Source organism: Dama dama, chromosome 25, assembly GCF_033118175.1.
Source record: "Dama dama isolate Ldn47 chromosome 25, ASM3311817v1, whole genome shotgun sequence".
Lineage (NCBI taxonomy): Eukaryota > Metazoa > Chordata > Mammalia > Artiodactyla > Cervidae > Dama > Dama dama.
Genome location: NC_083705.1, coordinates 70,707,517 through 70,732,938, shown reverse-complemented (window position 1 = coordinate 70,732,938; position 25,422 = coordinate 70,707,517). Strand labels below are relative to the sequence as shown.

Genomic DNA, 25,422 nt, shown 5'->3' with positions numbered 1-25,422 from the left:
GACTCAGGAGGAGGAAGGAGACCTGAGTACAAGCATAGCCTTTCTGGAGAGTTCTCTGAGGTCCGACACCCATCAGCCACTGAGACTGGAGATTCCGTCTCCTCTTTTCTACCAGAATCTGCCTGTCATTCTGCTAATGAAATTCACCAGCCTGCATTCTCTTATCTTTCTCTCTAGCTTCCTCGCTCCGTTCCCTTCTTTATCACTGCATAGTTAATACTAAACATCGTGAGTGCCATTTATAAAGTGCTTCCTGTGCGTCACGCTCTGTGTGCCAGGTACATCAGTATTTGACTTAATGACCAAGACACAGCCTATATGATGGGCATCAGTACCCACTTTGGCTGATGAAGAAGGTGAAGTTTGGAGGAGTTTATCCCAGGTGCCAAGTTCACTAGAGCAGGGGAGCCATGATTCCATCCTGGATTACTTACTTCAAAGCCCACCTACACTCTTGGGTACTTGATCAATTTCTCTTATGTCATCAGCCCTTGAATCTTCTATGGAGAAAGAGGAAAATCTCACCGCCAGTTCAACTCACAAGCAGAAACTGATGACCTGATATTTACACTTGATTAAATACAGGCTATGCTGTTTATGTGACATGATGTCCATACTTATCAACTTTTCTTTCTCAAGTCTCATTTACTGTGTCAGCTTCTGTAAGATTCCCCTGGGGTATCAAGTAGATTTCTCCTTGTTTGCTGAACTTGTCAGGGATTCTCCCAGAAAACAGAACCTTTATGTTGACACAAGAAAATGGACTATCACACGTGCCAAGTAGGATGTGTGGTAAGGATGGAGGGCTCCAGCCAGCATGGTAAAAACTCTTGGGGAAGTGGGCCAGGAACTTGATGGGACAGTGGGCCAGGGGTGTCCATCTGTGTTATAGCTTTGTGATACAAAACCCCATGGAAGGAGGAAGAAGAATCAACACCTGCCAGAAAGCTGTATGAGCATGTATTATTCCTTAGTCCGAGTGGCTTATAGAAATTAAGTTCCTTACTTCATTTTTTTATCTCCTATGATTATTCATTCCTAGTATACTGTCTCTTTCTGCAAATAATTACTAAAAAAAATACAAATCATATAATCAGACTACCCATATTGATCCCAGAAGTAAAAAGAAAATATTACAAATATTCTGTTATTCTTTTATATTTGCTAGAGCTTGGTATAAAATAAGAAACCCATGTTCATTTGGAAGATTTTTTCTTTTATTGAGCTCTCAAAATAAGAATTATTTTGTTTTCTCTTGATGCAATCTGGGTTTGCAAATATATTTAAAATGGGTGTGTGTGTGTGTGTGTTTGGTTGACTGGTGTAGAATGTAGACAGGCTTTAGAGATTCTGAAATTTGTTGATGCATGAATTCTCAGTCCTGTGTATATGTTGTTTTCTTGTATTGTTCTCGTCTGTTTGTTTCTTAATAGACCAGGCATTTGGAAAGACCTAAAGACCATGGGCTCAGTATCTCTCTTTATATTTTTCATCACACTGCTTGTTCTGGGCAGACAGGTAAGAAGCGTGTTTCTTCTATAACTTCTCTAAAGTGTTGTATTAATAATACTTTGCTCCTGCACAATGCTGTTGCTTTCATGCAAACAAGTGTTGAAGCGTCAGCAGCATCATCTCATCACAAGAGAGAAGCAGGTAGCACGAGGTGCGTGTGCTTGGATGTAGACATTAAGAAAAGGTCTCTCATTGCTTCCCAGAGAGGCAGACTCTGTGAATGGTAGAAATGTGAGTCAGTGAATTTCCCGTGAAGTCTCAAAATAAATATGTAGGTTTTGTAAGCCTACAAAAGTATTCCCTCAATAGCTGACATTAATTGGGAAAAATGTCCCTTGCCTGGGGTTTTCATCTGCATTTCAGAAGGTATGACTTCTTTTTCTTTGAAGTGGGTATTAACTATCCTTGCTGTCACTTACAGTTATCCCTAGAAGTACGGTCCCCTGTTCAAAAGTTTTGTTTTGTAATACAAATGAAATGTCCTTCTCGGGCTCTGTGCCCACTTCTGGCCTCCCAGCGGAACCTGTGGGTGCAGTATTCTTTCTCTGCCTACAAACAAGGACAACCACCCCAAAACTAAAAAGTATCCCATACAGGTAACTCTACCTCAACCAACATTTGTTTTAAGTTCTTTGATGGATAGCATGAAACAGAGAAGTGGTTTGTCTGGAGATAACCAAGGAAAAGGCAAGGCCAGTTAAATTATATGCACACCTCTAAGCAGTAAAGTTATATGAGAGTCAGACTGTCAACTGGGGAGTGTGGGTCCAGCTTCCATTTCTCACCAGGAAGAAGCTATTAATAATCTCACGGTCAGGGCAGAGACCAGGCCTGAGACAGTCAGTGCAGCACCTAGGGACGCCATCCATCCTCTGCCGTCTTCCTGGAGCCCACAGCGCAGCCCTCCGCAGTCTCTGGAGCACTCCACTGTGGTCCTGATGCAGAGCTGAGAAGACCTGGGTCCCCTCCTCATCGTCCACACCTCTGTCCCTGGCACATGCTTGGCTCTGCCTTCTCGGGCAGTTTCTCCTGCTAGAATGATCACTCAGATTGCTTTACAGCAATACATTTTCATTACCTAGAATCAAACTGAATTCTCCCAACCTTTTTATTGATCACTGAGAGAATACACGGGAAATGCCACCACACAAATGTTGAATCCCACGGCTGCTCACTGATCAGTCACTCTCTGAATGATTTAAGATAAATAGTCACAAGTCTGCAGTGTTAGGACCAGGCATTCATTTACAGGATAGTGCTGACAACAGTTTCCTTTTTTTGTCACAAATGCAGTGATAATATGCACATCTGGAAGCCTAAAGGCTTAGTATTCCCTGCAAGATCAATGGTGTTCACAATTATTCTTTCAGTTGAGTCGCTCAGTCATGTCCAACTCTTTGTGACCCCATGCTTTGCAGCACACCAGGCTTATTCTTTAACCAGCACCAAAGATTCACCATGGGGAGCCAGGAGGCTGATCTTCAGTCCAGAATCATTAAGTGAATGATTTACCAAGGTCCGAAGTCTTCTGGGATAACAAGCACTGTGAAGTCTGTGACACAGGGCTTCTGCATCCGCTTCAGGAAATGCAGCTGTATTATAAACATATGATGTTTGAAATAAGGTTTTCAAGTGCCATAAGAATTCATGGCCTCAGAGTTACTTCTTCTCTGAATATGTTTTAAAAAATAGCACAGACACTTTGCAACTTATTTCGTTATTATTTGTCCTGATGGCTCCCCTGCCCTATGACCATCTTTCTGGAAATGATCACCATGTACGTGCTTTCTAAGAAAATGATTATGCTAAATATCGCTCTAGGCATCTCAAAAACCTTAGTGAAGAAATAACAAAGTCCTAGACAAGAGCAACAGTACGACTCTCTATAGTGAAATATAGTTTGTGATAGAAATGCAAGCCAACCAAGGACCTCTTGAAAACAGAAAGCTCCCCTGTATTTCACCTGAGTTTGTAGGGCAGCACCCTGCCATCAAGGGTCTGCATCATAGGTGGGTTCAGTCAGGTTATGGGACGAGGTAGTGGCAACCTGGTGCCTGAGAGTGAAGCTGAGGTCCTTGTGTGAGAGGGTTGAGCATCCCTGGATGCTCAAACATACACAAATTGGGCTTGCTGCGTACCTAAACTGACTTCTTGGCTTCTCTCATGTTTCATTTTTCTCTGATCTTCAATCCATGTCTTCTCAAAACCACCAGCATAGATTGCTTCTGTCATTTTAGTTTAAAACCAGCCACACCACTAATTTGCTCCCCACCCCTTAAAAAAAATCCATGTAAATTATCTGTTGTCTAAGTGAGAGGCCTTTTCTACTACATACATAGCATGGTTTCCATAAATACAGAATGTGGGGAAATGTGACAGTAATGTAAAAAACTTTTAAAATATCTCTTGTAATCTTTTTTTAAAAATGCCTCCCCAGAGGAAGAGGAGTAATTTTTGTGTATATCATGTATAGTTTGAATCAAACCTAATTTCAGTGAATGATCATTGTTCATTCTTACTTTGAAATGTAATTTTTTTTTTAAATTGCCATCTGTGCCTGAGGCCATTTATGAGTGTTTTGTTTTATTTTGTGCCATCACTGGTATATCTAATCAAACCCATAAAACAAACTCCCTCCATTTAGTTCTTCTTGGCGTTTATTTGTCAGTATCTGTGCTGAAATACACTCTATTATTTAGGCCCTTCTGTTATAGGAAGATTATTCAAGCTTATTTCATTATATGAAATTGTATACATCAGAGCAGACACAAAATGATGCCACACCAAAGAGATCCTGTGACAGTAATTGAGCCTCTCTATTTCTACAATGTTAATAACAGCTGGTTTTCAAAAACCTTGAATTTTAATACATTATAAGCATGAACGCATATGTTTTTACCAGCAGGCACCATCTTAATTAAATGATATCAAAATGAACTTTTGTCTAAATATAATGTCATTCTCTCAGTACAGTGCAGCCCCAAATGGAAAAACACTTACTTTTCAATGAACACTTAATTACATAATTTGTGGTAGAGGAAAACTGATTTTCAGAGATTAAAGGCAAACCGCCACAAATGAACACTATTATTTTTTAAATGCAAATCATGAAATGCACTCTACTAATGTATTTTCCAATTTTCATTTATTCATTATTTATATTCTATCATGCCTCATTTCAAAAAATAATTCAAGCCACCTTTTATTAATATAACTGTGTAAAAAGCTTTTATGTCATCTTTTTTTTTTTTTCTTTCAAGCCTCCAGGATAACTATTTTCTATGTTCATGAGGCTGGTTCCTTCTCAAATTTGCATTTTTGCATATGCGCATTAGAGGGTGAATGAGAGACAATTGGGTTAAATAGAGGGTTTGGTAGGGAGGATGACAATTCTGTTTGGGGTTGTTCTTTTTTAGATTTTGTCTCATTCTTTTTATTTTCTCTTTAAAACCTCCACTCTCTGGCAAGACAAGATGCCTATTGTTTCTTTACCTCTGTGTCCTCTTGTAACAGAATGAATATTACTGTAGGTTAGACTTCTTATGGAAGAACAAGTTCAAAAAAGAGCGGGAGGAGATAGAAACCATGGAGAACTTGAACCGAGTGCTGCTGGAGAACGTGCTTCCTGCGCACGTGGCTGAGCACTTCCTGGCGCGGAGCCTGAAGAATGAGGTCAGAGAGGCGGGGCTGGGGGGAAGAGGCGGGGCTGATGAGGAGAGGCGGGGCCATGGAGAGGAGAGGCGGGGCCATGGAAGGAAGAGGAGGGGCCATGGAGGGGAGAGGCGGGGCCATGGGGAGGAGAGGCGGGGCCATGGAGAGGAGAGGTGGGGCCATGAAGGGGAGAGGAGAAGCCATGGAGGGGAGAGGCGGGGCCATGAAGGGAAAAGGAGGAGCCATGGAGGGGAGAGGCGGGGCCATGGGAAGAGGCGGGGCTGATGAGGAGAGGCGGGGCCATGGAGAGGAGAGGTGGGGCTATGGAGGGGAGAGGCGGGGCTGGTAGGGAGAGGCGGGGCCATGGAGGGGAGAGGCGGGACCATGGAGGGAAGAGGCGGGGCTGACGAGAAGAGGCGGGGCTCAGAGATGTATAAGATACCACGCGCGTTCCTAGGAAATGTTCACTGAGGGTTGGAAGGGAATGAGGGATCAAGAAACCTGTGGATGGATGAACTTGTTAATAGAGAAGCTGAACCTTGATGACACTGATGTACAGAGCCACAGAGTGAGAAGGCTTGGAGCAGTATTTTTCTATAAAAAAAAAAACAAACAACTATTTGTCAATAATTAAAGTTGACGTTGAGAAGAACTTGCCTCATGGCAGGGGAGGGACCAGACCTTATCACTCAAGTCTGTCTGGAAGTGTGCTGGGCGTGGTCAGCCAGTCCAGGGGCCCCATTCACTTCCCTATTTCTCCTCCTGGTGTTTTCCGCGTTCAGTAGGTTATTCGGCAACTCATTTGCTTGTGGGTCACAGATAATGAAATCATTGTATCTATTAAGGAGAAAGCATCTGTTTTCGTTAGCAATATAAGAGCTTTGTCCATGTCTCGCTGTCGGTTCTGTCTGTAAATTCAGCAGGTACCTAAGGTTACCCCTGCCCTGTGGTCAGGCCAGTGCTGGGCCTGGCGGGCCACAGTCCATGGGCTTGCAAAGCGTCAGACATGATTGAGTGACTGAACAACAGCTACTACTGTGTGCCAGGCCAGTGACCCTTCTGTCCGTAGTGTGTCTCAGGTGCTCCCAAGATGGGGATGACATTTTCTCCAAAGTTACCTCATCATTGCACTATTTTAGTAATTTAAGAACACACACAGAGTCATCTACAGCCTTCACCACCCCCATGGGCTCCATGGGGAAGGCTGCAGAGTGGGCTTGAACCGTGGACTAGGTGCCACCTTGCTGGGAACGCAGTTTGGGAACTTTTCCAGGACCAAGTAAGAATCGGCATACTTCGATGAGACCACCTCTGGACTTTGTTGCCTAGTTTGTCATATCAAGAAAGTGAATTCCTAGCGGGGTGGGGGTGGCCCCGTCCATGTCCACATTCTGCCTGTGTGCATATGAACCTGACTTAGGCAGTGAAATGATTTTCCCTGCAGACAGTCTGCACCCATTCACCAAGCACCCAGCTTATTCCTTCATCCAGGAAACATACTCCTGACCCAGGCCAGGTGCAGCCCTGTAGGAAAACAAACAGGAGCTCAGTGTCAAAGTTTTACAACTCTCATTGCCACAGAAAACTCCGAGTTCCCTCACCACATATTAGGAGTCTCTAGTTTTCACTTAGGAACCCCTGCTCTCCTAGGCATCATTCAGTTTGCTCTGTCTAGCTGCCGACCTGACTTTGCTCCAAGAGGCTAGAGCTACACACGTTGAATCTTAAATCAGGGGCATCAGGCCAATGAGACCGTCCTTGAAGTGATTTCATTCTGCATAGCCCTGGGCTGCAAAAGGTGTGTGCTCAATCATGTCCAACACTGTGCGACCCTATGGACTATAACCTGTCGGGTTCCTCTGTCCTTGGGACTCTCCAGGCAAGAATACTGGAGTGGGTTACCATGCCCTCCTCCAGGGGATCTACCCGACCCAGGGATTGAAACTGCGTCTCTTTCATCTGCTGCATTGGCAGGTGAATTTTTTATCAACTGTGCATCTGGGGCAGCAAAAGTCTCTGTACTTCATTAGACAACACAGAACACCCCTGGGCTGTGACTTTCCACATTTTATTGCCAGTTTTTGTTGGTTAGGTAAATATTGGGCGGGGGGAGTCGGGGTGGGAAGCTACTCAAGCAGCCGCTGTAACTGTTGGGGATTAAAAAATTCCCTGGCCATCCAGTGATTAACACTCCGTGTTTCCACTCCCAGTGGCATGGGTTCAATCCCTGATCAGGGGACTAAGATCCCAAATGCAATGAGGCCAAAAAAAATTACAGGGAAGCCTGTCAGGCTAAAGATCAGATAGGTAATGAAGGAGGTTCTTTTGCTACAATACTCGTGGAGAATCCTGAATGCAGAAGAGAGCACGCAGAATGAGGCTAAAGGAGAAGGAGAGCCTCTAGCTCCCTGCCTAAAGGATTTGAGAGCTCCCATCGTGAATCTCTTTTCCAAGAAAAGGTCATTGGAAAAGACCCTGATGCTGGGAAAGATTGAGGGCAAGAGGAGAAGGAGGAGACAGAAGATGAGATGGTTGGATGGCATCACTGACTCATTGGACATGAATTTGAGCAAACTCCGCGAGATGGTGAAGGACAGGGAAGCCTGGCGGGCTACAATCCATGAGGTCGCAAAGAGTTGGACATGACTTAGTGACTGAACAACAACAATAATCATGAACCTCATAAGGGAGGGTTTTGTTTTCTGGGTTTTCCCCTGTGTTATAGAAAAACCAGAATGAACTTTGTGGCCAACCCAGTAACACGGTTATTATAAAGAGATTCCTTAGAATGCATAGCAAACTCCTGCCCTGTCCTCTGACTTCCCTACGGATGGGCTGACTGCCTGACTTCCGTTGGAAGACAGATGACTCTTCCTGTCCTCAATCGACTTCATCCCTGGGCAGAACAGCCCACTTCCCTGACCCAGGGGATGTCTCATCGTAAGCTTGTGATCCTGGGCCAGGCAGGCTGAGGTTGTTGGACCTGCTGCAGCTAAACAGAGATGGGGTCTGTGCTGTTTAACAGTGTGGATATGGTCCAGGCTTCTGGCCCGTCCTTGGTGTCAAGGCCAAATAGATGCCCCCTGTGTGTGATAGAGCTCTCGCCCCTTCCCCACTGTGACCCCGCCCCCAAGCTTCCCTGAGGGGAAGTGCTGACAGTTGTTGAACATGCAGACTCTGGAACAGGACCATTCTGGGGGGTTCCAGACCCAAACTGGGCAAGGCAGAGCATAGCCAATGCTGTGACCAGAGAAGTCCCTAACCCAAGAGCAGGGCTTCCCCAAATGAAGGATCGCCCAGGGTGCCAGCTATACATGCCCTTCCCAGGCCCCAGGGCCACTTTCCTCTCCTGCAGGGTCCCACTGGGCCACTGACAGCAAAGCTCTTGTCCCAGGCCTGGCCCTTCTTAGCTGCTGGACTCAGGCTCCATCCTCACAGAGGCTATAACTAATTTCCAAAGCAGTAATTGATGCAAAACTTTTAGAGCTGTATCTGGCATGCAGTAAACACTCAATCTTAGTTACCTTTCAAGCAAATATCCCAAACTTAACACAAAACTTGAGAACCATTGCCTCCTGGAATTTATCCAAATCTGTCCAGAGAGGCGGCTACCCTACAGCTTTTCAAGGTTGGACCAGAGTGGACAGTAAAACAAACATCATCACTCTGCCCCTATGCAGAAGCATCACCTCCTTAGCTTCATTTCCTCGGGGCAGGCTGAGCACTCACAGCCTCTGAATGTAGAGCCCCGACCAAGTCTGAGCTTCTCAGGCCATTCAGTGGTTAAAAAAAAAAAAAAAATCTGCCAGTGCAGTAGAGGCAGATTTGATCCCTGGGTTGGGAAGATCCCCTGGAGGAGAGCATGGCAACCCACGAGTATTCTTGCCTGGAGAGTCCAATGGACAGAGGAGCCTGGCGGGCTACAGTCCACAGCATCACACAGAGTCCAACACGAGTGAAGCAACTTAGCACACTTGCATGAAGGTGGGAGTGTATCTTTCAGTTCCACAATAAATATTAATACTCCATGGTGTTCTGGAACATTCCTTGGAAACATCACCTATGACTTTGGCTAAGACCTGTGTTTTTTGGGCTTCAAAATCACTGCAGATAGTGAATGCAGCCATGAAATTAAAAGACGCTTACTCCTTGGAAGGAAAGTTATGGCCAACCTAGACAGCATATTAAAAAGCAGAGACATTACTTTGCCAACAAAGGTCCATCTAGTCAAAGCTATGGTTTTTCCAGTAGTCATGTATGGATGTGAGAGTTGGACTAAAGAAAGCAGAGCACCAAAGAATTGATGCTTTTGAACTGTGGTGTTGGAGAAGACTCTTGAGAGTCCCTTAGACTGCAAGAGATCCAACCAGTCCATCCTAAAGGAAATCAGTCCTGAACATTCATTGGAAGGACTGATGTTGACGCTGAAACTCCAATCCTTTGGCTACCTGATGCAAAGAACTGACTGATTTGAAAAGACCCTGATGCTGGGAAAGATTGAAGGCAGGAGGAGAAGGGGACGACAGAGGATGAGATGTTTGGATGGCATCACCGACTCAATGAACATGAGTTTGGGTAAACTCCAGGAGCTGGTGATGGACAGGGAGGCCTGGCGTGCTGCAGTCCATGGGGTGGCAAAGAGTCAGACACAACTGAGCGACTGAACTGAACTGAACGGAACTGAAGACCTGTGTTAACAAAGAGCCTTTTGATTCTCCACATGTCATATGCACATGCAGACAAAACTCCTCTCCCTTCAGAAGTACAGAGTAAAGAATGATTTAATGACAGTAATCCCCAAAAGATTTTGCTTTTGGTTTAAGACTGTTCACTGCACCTGTGCCCCAGGTCTGTGCCAGAGAGCTGCTGTGTCCAGCCTTGCAGGCTCTTCTTCTCCCCTCCCCAGGGCACCGGTTTCCCAGAAGGCATCCCAAGGTTCTCCACCAGCTGCTGACCGTCCTGGCCAGGTCTGAACCCTCAGGCCATTCAGAGTCTGGACCGAGCTCCATGCGCCCAGACGGAGCCCACAGGTTTACAAAGCCTTTGCCCCAGACTGCTGCGCTGTGGCAGGGGCGGGGCTGAGAGGTCCCTTGAAGAGACCTCCTGGCCGGCTCCCATCACTTGTTGAAAAGACCGCATTTTCTCCTCAGTTGCCCCTTCACCAAGTCCCCAGTGCTCAGGGTTGTGTGTGATTTTTGAGCCAGGCAGCCTCACTGTGAGAGAGCTGAGGCTTGACCAAAACCAGATACAGGGGCTTCCCTGGTGACTCAGTGGTTAAAAAAAAAAAACCGCCTGCCAATGCAGGAGACACGGGTTCGAACCCCAATCTGGGAGGATCCCACATGCCTCGGAGCGACTAGGCCCGTACACCACAACTACCGAGCCCGTGCTCGAACCGCAGGCCCCACAGGAAGCCCCGGAACCACAGCCACTGAAGCCGCAAGCCTCAGAGCTTGTGCTCTGCGATAGGAGAAACCAGCGCGCTGAGAAGCCTGTGCACAGCTCGAGACTGCGCCCTGCTCGCCACAACTAGAGAAGTGCCCGGGCAGCGGCGACAACACAGCACAGCCAAAAATAAATTAATTTAATTAATTTAATTAAAAAAAACAAGACACAGATGTCACTGTGGGTGCAGGGTGGGAGGGTGAGGAGGTTGCCAGGCAGGCAAAGAGCTCCCCCTTCTCAGGTATCTACCCCGTCTCAACACCCAGGCAGCTCCCTCCACCTGCTCCTTGCAGTCAGGCTGGAAAACCACAGGGGCTGAGAGATGCTCCTGTGCTTTTAATGACCTGACTCCCCTGAAGACTTCAGACACAAGCGGACAGCTGGGGAGCCGGCATGCTGAGCATTAAAACACAGGCCACCTTTCACCTCCTTGGAAACATCACCTATGACTTTGGCTAAGACCCGTGTTTTGGGGGCTTCAAAATCACTGCAGATAGTGAATGCAGCCATGAAATTAAAAGACGCTTACTCCTTGGAAGGAAAGTTATGGCCAACCTAGACAGCATATTAAAAAGCAGAGATGTTAGTTTGCCAACAAAGGTCCATCTAGTCAAGGCTATGGTTTTCCCAGTAGTCATGTATGGATATGAGAGTTGGACTAAAGAAAGCTGAGCACCGAAGAATTGATGCTTTTGAACTGTGGTGTTGGAGAAGACTCTTGAGAGACCCTTAGACTGCAAGGAGATCCAACCAGTCCATCCTAAAGGAAATCAGTCCTGAACATTCATTGGAAGGACTGATGTTGACGCTGAAACTCCAATCCTTTGGCCACCTGATGCGAAGAACTGACTGATTAGAAAAGACCCTGATGCTGGGAAAGATTGAAGGCAGGAGGAGAAGGGAACGACAGCGGATGAGATGTTTGGATGGCATCACCGACTCAATGAACAAGAGTTTGGGTAAACTCCGGGAGTTGGTGATGGAGAGGGTGATGTTTCACACAGGAGGTGAAAGGTGGGGACATCTCCTCCCAGCTGTGGCCTGAGTCAGCAAGAGAAAGTGCTGGTCCCAGACTCTGAAGCCCAAGCTTGTGGCAGTCCTGACCATCTTCCAGGGCGCGCCGAGCAGACGTCTCCACACCTGGGCAAACGCTGCCCCAGCCACACTTTGCTCTCCTGATCTCTGCTCCCCTCTCCTCTCCAGCTAGACTCTAAGCTCCTTAGGGAAGGGCTCGTGTTGTCTGTCTCTGTGTCCCTCATACCTGGTGTGAAGCCTGGCTTGCAGCAGGCCCCCCTGAGGGCTGTGTGTGCACGTGCCCATGTGTCTATACAACAGATGCTAAAGTGAATACCAGCCCATGACACCAAGAGACAGGAGGACCCATATCCCAAAGGGAGTGCTGCACAACTCTCGACCCTTCACTCCCAGGCACACCAGGGTTGGGGGAGGGATTGGAGGCAGAGTGTAGTGAGCAGTGAGCACCCTCCACAAAGGATGTGAGAAATCCTCTCTTCACGACTGGACCAAAACGACCACTCAGCCTGATGCATAGAACTGACTTGTTGGAAAAGACCCTGATGCTGGGAAAGATTGAAGGAGGGAGGAGAAGGGGACGACAGAGGATGAGATGGTTGGATGGCATCACCGACGCGATGGACACGAGTTTGAGTGAGCTCTGGGAGTTGGTGATGGACAGGGAGGCCTGGCGTGCTGTAATCCATGGGGTCGCAAAGAGTTGGACACGACTGAGCGACTGAACTGAGTGACAGCCTAGGAAGTGTGCCTTAGACTTGTGTCTCTGAGTGGTCCTGGGGCAGCAGCGCCATCTAGGGGGCACAGATGCCTGGTGGGTTCCTGATGGGTGGGTGTGGTAGGGGCGGGGAGGCGGGGCTGATGGGAGTGACCCGGCCAAGAGAGTTGGAGGGCTGCAGGTGGGGACTCTAGAGGTTGGGAGGGCAAAGCGTGCTGAATGTCTCCAGGGAGCCAGCAAGAGAAAGACAGTTGGTGTGGGGTCATTTTAGATCCTGTTTGGAAAAGCTGCTTTCAGGTCCCAATAGAGAAGCTAGAAGAATAACTAGAAAGCCTGGAGCGAAGAGAGTAATCAGGACTAAGAGGGGAGGACGTGGTCCACATTAAGGGAACGTGGGCAGGATGTCCCGTGATCAGGGAAGTGATGGGGTGTCTTCAAATAACCCAAAGAAATGGCCACCAGGTTTAAGTTCATGTTTTTAGTTTGAGGAACTGTGATGTAGTTAATGGGACACGTTCCTTCTCTAGCAGACACTTCTTTCTTTCCTCATTCTCCACCCCTGGGTGCTTTGGAAAACATGACTAGCCATCTGGGGAGGGGTCAGAGCAGAAACATGAGGAGCAGAGAGAGAGAAGCCAACCGTGCATTCTTCCCACTCTGCAGACACCCTCCCCCAGGAGGCCCACACTGGGGAAGGAGAAAGACACACATCCCAGGGGGATCCGAGTTCTGACTTCTCATTGTATTGGATACTTAAATTATTGATGACAGGACCCATGTTACCTGAGAATAGCAAGAAGAGTCATGGAGTTAGCCCAAGTTTTCATCTAGAGTTAGGAAAAAATAAAAAACTAAATCTCACTCAATAAACTGTAAAGGACATCAGGCTCAGAAGTGCAGTTGCTTTATGATGGTTTTTCTGTAACTTGAGCTTGTTCAGCAGAATGGTGACATTTGAGTGAATGTTGAAATAGCATCTAAGCTTACCATTCCAAAGCTCAGCAAGATTCTTTTTGGCAGCTGTGTGCTGGACCAGGGTCACCCGTGCTAGACCCTGAATTCCAAAATCTCCTCCAAGGCTTTCCACCTGCCCTACCCTCACCCCAGGTCCTTTGGAAGGATACAATAAGCTTAGGTCACCAGCCAATCTGGCTCCAAGCCCAACCCAAAGACCTGAAGGAATCTGTCTTGAGTGTAGAGTATGGTTCTAAAACCTGCAAGTTTCATTAGCTCTAGTGAATTTGTAAAGCTCCCCATCTGCCAAGTTCCCCTAATTCTTAAGAATAGCCCTGTGGGAACCCTGAGTCAGGAACTAGAGAGTCAGGGATCCCCCACTCACCGTTGGTATTTCCTCGGAGGCTCCAAGTGACCCATTTGTCAAAAGAGGGTGAGCAAGCAGTTTGCAGTCCTAGTCTCCAACAGCACTTATAGCCTGCGGAGCGCCAGACCAGGATTCCAGAGATTAATAGTCCTCGTTTCTAAGCCAGTGGGAGCCTCGGTGTCCTGAACCGACAATTCCTGAACTAACAATTCATCATTTGTCCTGTGATTCTTAATCAAGGCTGCACAACAGGATAACCCATGGAGCTTTACAAAAAGATGTGCATCCTCAGAGCACGCCCCAGGGGCAAGGTTCAGTTGATCATGGGGAGGCCTGGGTGTCACCTTCTTGAAAGTCTCATTGATGACTCTCCCAGGCATTCCTATTGAAGACTATGGAATAAGATGACCCATCAGACCCCTTCCAGCTCCAGCAACCTAGGTCTTCTGGGGCAAGAGTTCAGAGGACAATTTTGAGAGTGTCAACCTGAAGATATTTTATCAGACCTCAAACCAGTGCAGTTAAAATCATCCCTCATTTCTGAACTGCCAGCCAGTTCAGTCTTGCATTTCCTTATCCCCCATCCCAGACACCTGAAAGAGCCCAAGGGAGAGGAGAAAGGCAAAGTGACATGACCTACAAGTGACTCAAGGCCCCATGCTTCCCCGAATTCAGGCAGCACAGTCTGTTGGTCATCATGAAATGCAGGGTAACATGTAAACTGTAGCATTTATAAGAGTGACGTCTACATCAGACTGGGTAACTGTGGCCTTGGGAAAGTAATGTAACAGCTCTGTGCCTCAGTTTCCTCATCTGTAGATTGAGAATAAAAATATCAGTTTCCTGGGATTGTTGTCAGGGGCAAGTTAATGCTGGTAGAGTTCAGAGGGGTGCACGTCCTGCCATGCAGTGGGCATTCAGTCAGTGTTTGCGATTATCGTGCGTATTCTTGTCATTGTCATCATTCCCCAGAGGGTCACTTTGGCTGATGTCAGCAGACACCAGGGAAATGCAAGGTACAGAAAATATATCCTTGCCTTCCTTGATGTACCCCTTTTCATAAAGAGCAGGGAAGTCTGTGGAGCTTACACTACTTTTATGAAACTGGCATTTTTAACTAGAACAGGCTTCCAGGGGCTTTTCTCTCCCTGGTTACCTTGACACCCTGGCTTAGTCAGTGTTACTGCAACCTAAACCTGACAATCACACATGCCACAGATTATCTTCCCAGGATATGAATGTTCACAAAAACAACCTTTCAGAGAGAGGAAGTACAGGTCTCCACGAAGAGCCAACTTAACCATATTGAGAGCAGAGTAGAAAAGGAAAGCCTTGACTCTGCTGTTCACATATCTTATACAGATTGTGAGACCGTAGCAGAAGGCATTACAGGATGGTAGGCCCTGGAAATAGGAAGATGACAGAAGTCTAGCTTTCCCAGGAAGTGGTTGTGACTTGCCACGGGTCACCATTGCCCCAATATGTCCCTTATGAGACCTCTATGGAGGAAGAATGATTTTTCTGAGAAGTCACCAAACTTTGGAGTTACAGTGCCGTCAGAGTGCCCACCCCCTGGTAATGGGTTCATCTGGGTGCCCCAGAGAACAGAGCACACTGGTAACAGTCGTGCAGGGTGGATTCCCGTGCTCTACCGGCAAACAGGAAGTGCCAGTTGCTAGCCTTCTCCCCTCCGCTCAGGGGCCGCCATCTTGTTTAACAGACCTCTCCTCATGTTTCTTGGTGGAGTGTTTTCCATCATGCACTGCGCCCACATTGGCGCCTGGCCTTTCTGCCCGTGTCAGGCCATCCAAGGGTCCCCAGGAGCCAGCACCAGTGGAAGAGCAGATCCTCGCCCCCCAGGACCGGCTCCTGCGCCCACGTGACAACCCTTTCTTTATGAAATCCCCACTGAACTTGAAGGTTTTGGTGTGTGTTGGGAAAATTATGGCAACGCCTTGAAACTGTGCTTACAAGACATTTTAATCGTGTCTGTGCGGGAAGAACTATGAGCCTCTATTTAAAAACAAAGGGATATCATCTGTTCCTTTCAGGAGACACTAATGAGGAAAATTCACGACGCCCCCAATCCAAAGGATGTAGCAATAACGAGTCACTTTAGGACAGTGTTGTAGTTTGGAAAATCATTTTGTTTCCCTTTAGTTGCTTAGAGAACTTTTTTTTTTCCCTAAGCAAGAAGTCTATCAGTTCAGTTCAGTTCAGTCGCTCAGTCGTGTCCGATTCTTTGCAACCCTACGAACTGCAGCACACCAGGCCTCCCTGTCCATCACCAACTCCCGGAGTCCACCCAAACCCATGTCCATTGAGTCGGTGATGCCATCCAACCGTCTCATCCTCTGTCGTCCCCTTCTATGGTCTCTTGTAATTGTGTACGATAGAGATGGCAGAGAGGGGTAAACGGAAGGGCACCTCATACTGGCTGGTAGTGACAGTGGCGATGTGGTGTTGATGATTCTGAGCCTGTATCCAGCTCACCGGAAGCCTTCACCTGTGCTCAGTGGAATGGGCCTGGGACGAGGGTGGGCCAGGTGCAGCGGGCACTGGGCGATTTCTTTACCGGTCCTAACGTGAAGAAGCACTTGCACTGGGAGCGGGTTTGCTTGTTAAGTTCCCTAGTGCTCAGCAGTTCCTCTTTTCCTGGGCAGGAGTTATACCACCAGTCCTATGACTGCGTCTGCGTCATGTTTGCCTCCATCCCTGATTTCAAAGAATTCTATACAGAATCAGACGTGAACAAGGAGGGCTTGGAATGCCTTCGACTCCTGAATGAGATCATTGCCGACTTTGATGATGTAGGTACTTAAGAGTTACCCTTCAGCCTAGATGGGAGGGGACCTGGGGGTGGTGAATGGATACATGTGAATACATGTATGGTTGAGTCCCTTTGCTGTCCACCTGAAACTATCACAACATTGTTAATCGTCTGTGCTCCCATACAAAATGCATGCTAAGTCGCTTGAGTCGTGTCTGGCTCTTAGCGACCCTGTGGACTATAGCCCCCAGGCTCCTGTGTCCATGTGATTCTCCAGGCAAGAATACTGGAGTGGGATGCCACGCCTCCTCCAGGGGATCTTCCTGACCGAGGGATCAAACCTGAGTCCCAATACAAAATAAAAAGTTAAGGAAAAAAAAAGAGATACCCTTGATGGGCAGAGGTGACCCCAGCCCCACACACTGACATTCCTGTGGACTGGCACATTTGAAGTTAGTCCAGTATCATGGCATATCTGAAAACTCATCCTTTGGCAAAATTGCTGGAGGTTGGCGTTAATCTTTTTGCTCTATTTAGGTTACTGACTAATATTGGTGAGGCAACCACATATTATTTATAAAGCTGATATGATTGCTAGGAACAACTACCAAAATCTGTTCAATAAAATACCTTTCTAGGGTGCCCATAAATTTTCTTGAAAGGCCTGAACTCCAAGGAAAATACTTTCCCATATCTTTATACATAAAAAAGATAATGAATATATTTATCATAGTGGATTATTGGCATGTCTTTCTGTACAGACTCCAAGGTCTCTGTCAGATATCAACTTGAAGTGTGCAGGGATGGCCTACTTTATTATTGAAAAAGTGATATGAATGCAGTGCAATATATTTTAGAAAGGGCAAAGTATATGTCTTAGATTTTGAAACAGATGTCATTTTTCAATTTTCTGCCTACCAAGCGAACAACGTGATTTGTTTTCTAGTAAGAACAAACAGACCCCTGATGTGAAAGATATGGATGCTACACCATTTTTAATAATATCATGCAAATATAGGAAAAATTGACAGCGGTGAACATAGGTTCATCATGATTAATGGGACTTTGAAATACAGTGATGAATGATGTAATAGGAAGATTTCAGGCCAAACATCTAAATGTCTTAGGGACCTGTGAGTTTCTCTACTACCACTGTTGTTACCATGAGGTTGACCCAGGACTCATGGTGAAGTAATGACAACTAGAGGCTTCCACTGTTATGCTGGGTCCCTAGTGGAGACATAGGGGCATATTTCCTCCAGCTGCTCCTCTGTAAAATAAATATTCTTCAGCATTAGTGTCCTTGCATGTTTGATTGGCTCATAGAGATGTGATAAAGAGATTTGCTCACCTATCTCAGATTCTCTGACATGAATCCCCCTCTGAAAGCAGGAGTACAAAGGAAGGTTCTAGAAAGTGTTTCCAGCCTTCTGTCCCTGCCATTGTCCTGCTCAGCAGATACAGAACCTTCCAGAGTTTCCTTCATTTGCTCTCTCCATCCAGTCTTTCTCTTTCCTACCACTTATTTTTACCTTTCTTCCATTCCCACCCTAAGGCTTAATATAGTGGATGGGGAGGAGCCCAGTAAGAAACTGATTATTGGTGCCAGAAGCTGGGACAAAAAAAAAAAATAGGATCAGAGCTAATAGGAGGGGCCATTCTAGATCTTTATTCCCTCCACTCCGTTTTCAGAGGGCAAAGGCCAATCCCTGGCCCTGCATGTTGTGTGCTGGGCTGTGCTGAGTCCCTTCAGTCGTGACTCTTTTCAGCCCCATGGACTGTTGTCCCCAGGCTCTGTCCATGGGGTTCTCCAGGCAAGAGTGAATTGCCATGCCCTTCTCCAGCCCCAGCACTATAAGTAGTCATAAATTACCCTCACCATTCAGGGAAGACCTCACACTCTGAATCATTTTGTATGTAGGCCCTTCAAACACAGAGTGGGGAAATGTATTTGAGGAAAATCTGAAAATGTAATGAAGCAATTATCACTCACATGATCAGGCTATCCTGCTTTCTTCACTAGGAAATTCTGAAAAATAATTTGTGCTAACTGGAAGTAAATTATTTTACTGTGTTTCCTTCCAAGGACACATGCTTTGTGAAATTGATGAAGTGGTGCTTTCCCCAAGATGCCCAGGGTCAAAGGGTGAATAAGTGGTGTCCTGTTCCCAGGACTGATAACTAGAATTTGAGAATGCCTCTTAAGTGCTTGGCCATAGGTCAGCACCCAACCGAGTAACTGTATGGTTCTTATTGCTCCCCAGCTGCTCTCCAAGCCGAAGTTCAGTGGCGTTGAAAAGATCAAGACCATCGGCAGCACGTACATGGCAGCGACGGGTCTGAGCGCGGTGCCCAGCCAGGAGCACGCCCAGGTACACACGTGTCAGTGGCACCCAGCACACGTGAGCCTTGACTCCGCCCACAGGTCATCTGTGAGCCCAAACAGGCATGCCGTGGCCCATTCATTGTATTGTAAGCACAACCCAAACCTCAGCGATTAAGGTCTCATGAGAAAAGATGAGAATTCTGGAGGCTTCTGAGGGTCTGTTCACAGAACCCCTTTCTCTGGCAGACAAGGTAGAAAAAAACAAGGTAGTTGCTTGACAGCAGATAAATATACAAGAAAATAGATTAGGGCTGTTTATTAAAGGTGACTCATTACAGGTGGCTCAGATGGTAAAGAAGCTGCCTGCAGTGCTGGAGACCCGGGTTCAATCCCTGGGTCAGGAAGATGCCCTGGAGAAGGGAAAGGCTACCCACCCCAGTATTCTGGCCTGGAGAATCTCATGGACAGAGGAGCCTGGTGGGCTACGGTCCATGGGGTCGCAAAGCGTCGGACATGACTGAACAAATTTCACTTTTATTACAGGAGGGCTCCTGGGCTTTTTATTTAAAACAATTTGCTCAAAAAACATGCTGATCACCTAGAAGTTTGGTTGAAAAGGTGGTTTGGTCAAAATTGAGTATCTTCACTCAACTACGGTTTTTGAAGAGGATTTTCTGTTAAGTTGTATTTTGTTTCTCTGTGTGTGTGTGTGTGTGTGTAGATATGCTTTGTTAACTTGTGGGTCAATAACAAGACCTCTTTCCCTTCAGGACAGTGGGTTCCCTGACGGGCACCAGCATATTTGCCACAGGGCAGACAGAGGGGGTGGGTACAGCAGAGGGAAACAGAACTTACCAGAACATGGCTTGCCGGAGGTGGGTGGATTCCCCAAAGAGAGGAAGCGCTCAGACACCCCTCATGTGCTCAGCTTCCAGCCCACCCCCACCTCCTAAGCTGCTACCCCTCAAACAAGAGAGGGACAGAGGGGCAGCAGCTTGCTCAGATAGGACCCCAGGAACATCAGGAGAGGGTGCTCTTCCACCCTAACACTTGTGGGCAAAGAAGAGAACGTGAAATATCTGACTCAAGATTAACATAGGTGTTTTTTTCGAGTGAGTGAAGTAATATGTGTCCCACGTGCTCTTCTACTTAGGTGTTGCTTCCACGTTATTTCATGGGTACCAATTACTTCGGGCTTCCCAGGTGGCGCTAGTGGTAAAGAACCCACCTGCAATGCAGGAGACATTGCAGTTCGATCCCCGGGTAGGGAAGATGCCCTGGAGGAGGGCATGGCAATCCACTCCAGTATTCTTGCCTGGAGAATCCCCATGGACAGAGGAGCCTGGCGGGCTGTAGTTCATGGGGTTGCAAAGAGTCAGACACAACTGAAGCAACTGAGTACGCAGGCACAGATTACTTTAGTAATAAGAAAAAGTAACAAGCAATAAAAGGAACTTTGGAAAAATCTTAAGCTCTGAGCAGTGCCCTCCCAAGCCATCTTGATGCCTGATGCAGAAGGAAAAATGGGCACCCCTGTTTATAGGGTGTTGTGTACATTTAAGGATTGTGTTTTTATTGCCAAAACATTCAAATGTTGAAGAACTATTGGAAAATTGGGCAATAAAGGTATTAAAAATGTACAACATTGTTTTCATTTTAAATATATTATTTATACCAAAAATAGAGCTAATTGTAGTTTTACTTTCCCAGCTTTAATGGAAGAAAACTTAACAGTTTTTTCAGCATCTTTAATGTTCTGGAAAAACTAACCATTAAAAAATAACATAAAATTATGTAAATAGGGACATTTTCATGTGTTTCTTACCCTGCATCTAGATTAGAGCAGTGCCCAAGAGTTTGATGCTGTGAAAGACTGAGGGCAGGAGGAGAAGTGGGCGACAGAGAATGAAACGGTTGGATATCATCACTGACTCATGGACGTGACTTGAGCAAGCTCGGGAGACTGTGACGGACAGGGAGGCCCGGTGTGCTGCAGCACATGGGACGGCAGAGCCCGGGCGTGAAGGAGCCACTGAACAGGCCTCAAGTCACATTCCCCAGCGTCCCAGCAGGGGGCGCTGTGGAGAGCAGTTCAGTTCAGCTCAGTCGCTCGGTCCTGACGACTCTGCGACCCCATGGGCTGCAGCACACCAGGCCTCCCTGTCCATCACCAACTCCTGGAGTTTACTCAAACTCATGTCCTTTAAGCCCGTGATGGCAGCCAACCATCTCATCCTCTGTCGTCCCCTTCTCCTCCTGCCTTCAATCTTTCCCAGCATCAGGGTCTTTTCAAATGAGTCAGCTCTTCACATCAGGTGGCCAAAGGACTGGAGTTTCAGCTTCAGCATCAGTCCTTCCAATGAATATTCAGCACTGATTGCCTTTAGGACTGAGTGGTTTGATCTCCTTGCTGTCCAAGGGACTCTCAAGAGTCTTCTCCAACACCACAGTTCAAAAGCATCAATTCTTCAGCGCTCAGCTTTCTTTATAGCCCAACTCTCATATCCATACATGACCACTGGAAAAACCATAGCTTTGACTAGACGGGTCTTTGTCAGCAATGTAATGTCTCTGCTTTTTAATATGCTGTCTAGGTTGGTCATAACTTTTCTTTCAAGGAGCAAGTGTCTTTTAATTTCATGGCTGCAGTCACCATCTGCAGTGATTTTTGGAGCCCCCCAAAATATAGCCTCTCACTGTTTCCATTGTTTCCCATCTATTTGCCGTGAAGTGATGGGACCGGATGCCATGATCTTAGTCTTCTGAGTGTTGAGTTTTAAGCCAACTTTTTCTCTCTCCTCTTTCACTTTCATCAAGAGGCTCTTCAGTTCCTCTTCGCTTTCTGCAGTTACCCACATCCATTCAGTGAATGATGTGGCGCATGTGTACCGTGCTTCCCAGAACAGCACTCACTTCCTCACGCTGTTTTACAAACCTGCTCCTCCCAATGCCAACGCTCCCCTCTTATAATCCTGGTATTTTGGAACACTTACTCAATGCCTCTTGAGTCTGGGAGGTGCCCCACCCCTGGTCCCTTTTACAGATGGAGAAACTGAGGCACAGCAGTGCAGTGACTTGCTGGTGGAGAGAACTAGCAGCCAGAGAGCAGGGCTGCAGACCCCAGCACTCTGGGTGCAGGCCTCACCTCCGTCTGCCCACAGGTCTCATGCTACTTCACCCCAACCTCTCCCCAGCCCCTCACTGTGTTGGCGTCTGCACCCGCCAGTTTGTATTCACACCATTCACCCGAGCACTCCTTCAAAGGGTGCCCAATCCCTACTGTCCTTGGCACCTGTGACCACAAAACCTGCCTCCTCAGCTGCATCCTGATGCTTGATTAATGCCTTCATGGTGGAGTGGAAAGAGGGTGGCTTTCAAGTGAGACTGCTCCTTGCTTACCATAATAGCTAAGCTTTCTCCACGTGCGTGTCCCTTTATGCACAGTGGAGAGCCTACTTATTTCTTAAGACTGTGGGGAAGACCTCATTATTATGCAAAATGCTCCACAGGCATAACTTTTCCACAGGTATTAAAAATGCTAACAGCAATAATAATACAGTTGTGGCTTACACACTGTTGAGCAGATAAAAAGGTTTTGGGACATAAATTAAATGTTGTCATGTGCATGCAGGGATTTTTTTTAATCAGTATGAGCTATTTTTATTTAGAATATTTAATTAGAATCTTGGTACGATTATCCTAGAAATATTTTGAAATTAGTGAGAATCTAAAAGGAAAGTAATTATGTTTGATTGGGGGGGAGTAAAATGCTTGACAAATAAAATGGATATTAGTCTCTATAAAAAAAGATGAATGTCCTTTTTGCCTTTTGTAGCTTACCTACTTGTTTTTCTAGTTATAAACAAAAAATCTTTCTATATATTGTTTAGCCAGATATTTAGTTTGGTAATAAAACGTGTTCAACAGTCAGATATGTAGTTTGGCAAAATATCCCAAGTGGCTCAGTGATAAAGAATCCACCTGCCCATGCAGGAGATGAGGGTTCTTAGTTATAGTTCTCCAGAAGCTGAATAATGCATCTGTCACCATTTTAGCAGCAAGACTGTCAAGGAATAATGCTTACCAATTTGTCCACATGTATTTGCCTATTTTATTTAAATCTCTTCCTAAGAAGCTTACAAAAGTGAACATGATGCAGAAAAAATTTAAATTAATAAACTAACATGCAACTTAAAAGTTGAAGAAACAAAAATGAGGATGACAACAAGATGCAAATCAAATAGCAAAAGTTCTGACCACATTCAAGATGCACAGGGGGAAGGAGACGAGATGGTGAAGTTTATTTGTCTGATATAAGTGTTGCTGCCTCAGCTTTTTTGTTTCCATTTGCACTGAGCACCCTCTCCTATGCCTTCACTTTCAGCCTGAGTGTGTCTTTAGATTTGAAGTGAATCTCTTGTAGGCAGCATATATATGAGTTTCTTTTTGGAATCTGTCAACCACTCTGTGTCTTTTGATTGGAATATTTAGTCCATTTACGTTTAGAGTAAATGAAGACTGAGGCTCTGGAGTCAGATTGCCTGGCTGCAAAGCCTGGTTATTTTCCTCGCCACGTTTCCCTTTTCTGGATGCATAATTGAGATAAAGACAGTTGCTCCTTCATGGGAGTCGTTACGAGCATTAAGTGCACGGGTACATGTGCTTGGTTGCTCAGTCATGTCCAGCTCTTTGCGACTGTAGCCCACCAGGCTCCTCTGTTCATGGAGTTCTCCAGGCAAGAATACTAGAGTTGGGTTGCCTTTTCCTGCTCCACACACATACATGCACTATTGTTATTAATCCAAAATTTCCAGCAGCCAGCACAAGTGGCGTACTTTAGTGTTCATAAAGTGAGATTAAGTCACTCATTCATTACTATATTTGAAACCAGGCCACGTCAGGCTGCGTTTGGATGCTCCACTGGGTCCCTGATCCAAGCTAACAAACAGGCTCTCACGTAAGGATGGGCATGTAGTGAGCAGCGTACTTGTCCTCCTGGAAAATGGTTTAACATGTTGACAGCAGGAGAGGGGGTGTTTGCTAGAACATCTCTTAATGCACATTTTAAAAATGTTTTTATTTTTTACTTTCTTAATTTTTTTTCCTTCTTTTACCTTTTTTTTCTTCTTAATGAACATGTGAATCAAATACATTCTCTGGTAGGGTGAGATCAGGTGGAGAACATTGCATCCAGTTTAATCCAAGTTCACTGGACACAGAGGAATCCACAGATGACCCAGCAATCAGGCTGTTTTTTTGTAAATATTATTTCATGCCTGAGTTTTGGTAAACACTGGGAAAGCTGTGAATTCCAGTCCTGTTCTCCAAAAGGCTCCTGAAACTCAGTTCTCTGAGCCCTCACTGTGGTGAGGGCCAATCTCCACACTGGGATCATCAATCAGCTCAACTGCTTGGACTGACTGTCCTTCAGAAATTTGTGAGGCCTGATCCATTCTCCTGGGAGCCACAGGGAGAAGAACCAAGTGCTCCTTAGACAGCAGTTCTAAATCTTCAGAATCAGACGAACATCACCACAGCGGGAACTCGGTGGAAGTTTCACGACTGGACGAAGGCAAGGGGGGCAGAAAAGAGAAGCCGGAAGTCGAGGCTCATGTTAATTTCACCTCCATGGATACCGGTCACTTGGGTTATAAAATAACCCCAACAAATATGCGTTTACTTTATGCCGTGTTCCCTGCAGGTGAAGCCTGCAAAGCAAACAGCTTGCCAAACGTGTTCCAGGAAACTGAGTGAGTGCTCTCGCTATGTAGCTGGAAGTTGGTTAAATATCTGGAGATGGGAGAAATTATCTGGATCATGGGAGAAAGAGCTGCTTCTCAGACTGTCATCAAGCATTTATCAAAAGCTCAGTGATAAGGACCTTGTGAAATGAACTGAGCTCTTCTAGAGACTGAGCATAATTTTCTCTAGGGTTTACTACACCCAATTGAGATATTGATGTTGGATTTAAAGCCCACTCCTAGAGCACAGTCTCTTCATTTTTCACTGACGTCATGTCAAACCCACAGTTTAAGCCTACTGCTGGGAAACAGATTGGGTGGTAATTTATCAGGGAGTGAGGCTTGTTTGCTGCACCTTGATTTCGTAAAAAGCAAACCATTTCTCCCGAGGCCAATTTGTTCTCCTTGCCAGGACAGTTGTAATTTTTATGGCACAGGGTCCTGCCTATTGATTTAACATTTTCTGCTTCCCGTCAAGGAGCAAGATGTTTGCCAGCCGACTGCATAAACCTCCAAATCAAGACGTGCCCCTAAGTCATGAGATGAGAGATAGTATCTAGCTCTGATGGAAAAGTATAGCTGTTCTTAAGTAATGACTCTGCATTTCCACCAAAGTTAGCTGACAGTCTGCTTCACCGTTCTATTTTTTTTTTAATAGTTTGATTTGCTCCCACAATTTTAAGTTGTGGATTTATGACAATGATAGTATTTCATTATCTTTTTCTGGAATGATACAGCTCACCGAAGGAAAGGAAGAAATCTCTCTGGGCCAGAACTTTCAGTCCTCATTCATGTATATATATTCAGTTCAGTTCAGTCGCTCAGTCATGTCCAACTCTTTGCAAACCCATGGACTGCAGCATGCCAGGCCTCCCTGTCCATTACCAACTCCCAGAGTTTGCTCAA

At 46.1% G+C, this 25,422-nt stretch overlaps 1 protein-coding gene across 1 annotated transcript in view; it reads left to right on the top strand.

The window, feature by feature from the left end:
• ADCY2 (adenylate cyclase 2) overlaps positions 1-25,422 on the top strand; it is a 455,550-nt gene that overhangs the window by 417,801 nt on the left and 12,327 nt on the right. The window contains exons 19-22 of the mRNA XM_061129349.1: positions 1,434-1,518; positions 5,026-5,184; positions 16,343-16,489; positions 18,714-18,821. Coding sequence (XP_060985332.1) covers positions 1,434-1,518; positions 5,026-5,184; positions 16,343-16,489; positions 18,714-18,821 — 499 coding nt within the window. The remainder of the gene's footprint in view (positions 1-1,433; positions 1,519-5,025; positions 5,185-16,342; positions 16,490-18,713; positions 18,822-25,422) is intronic.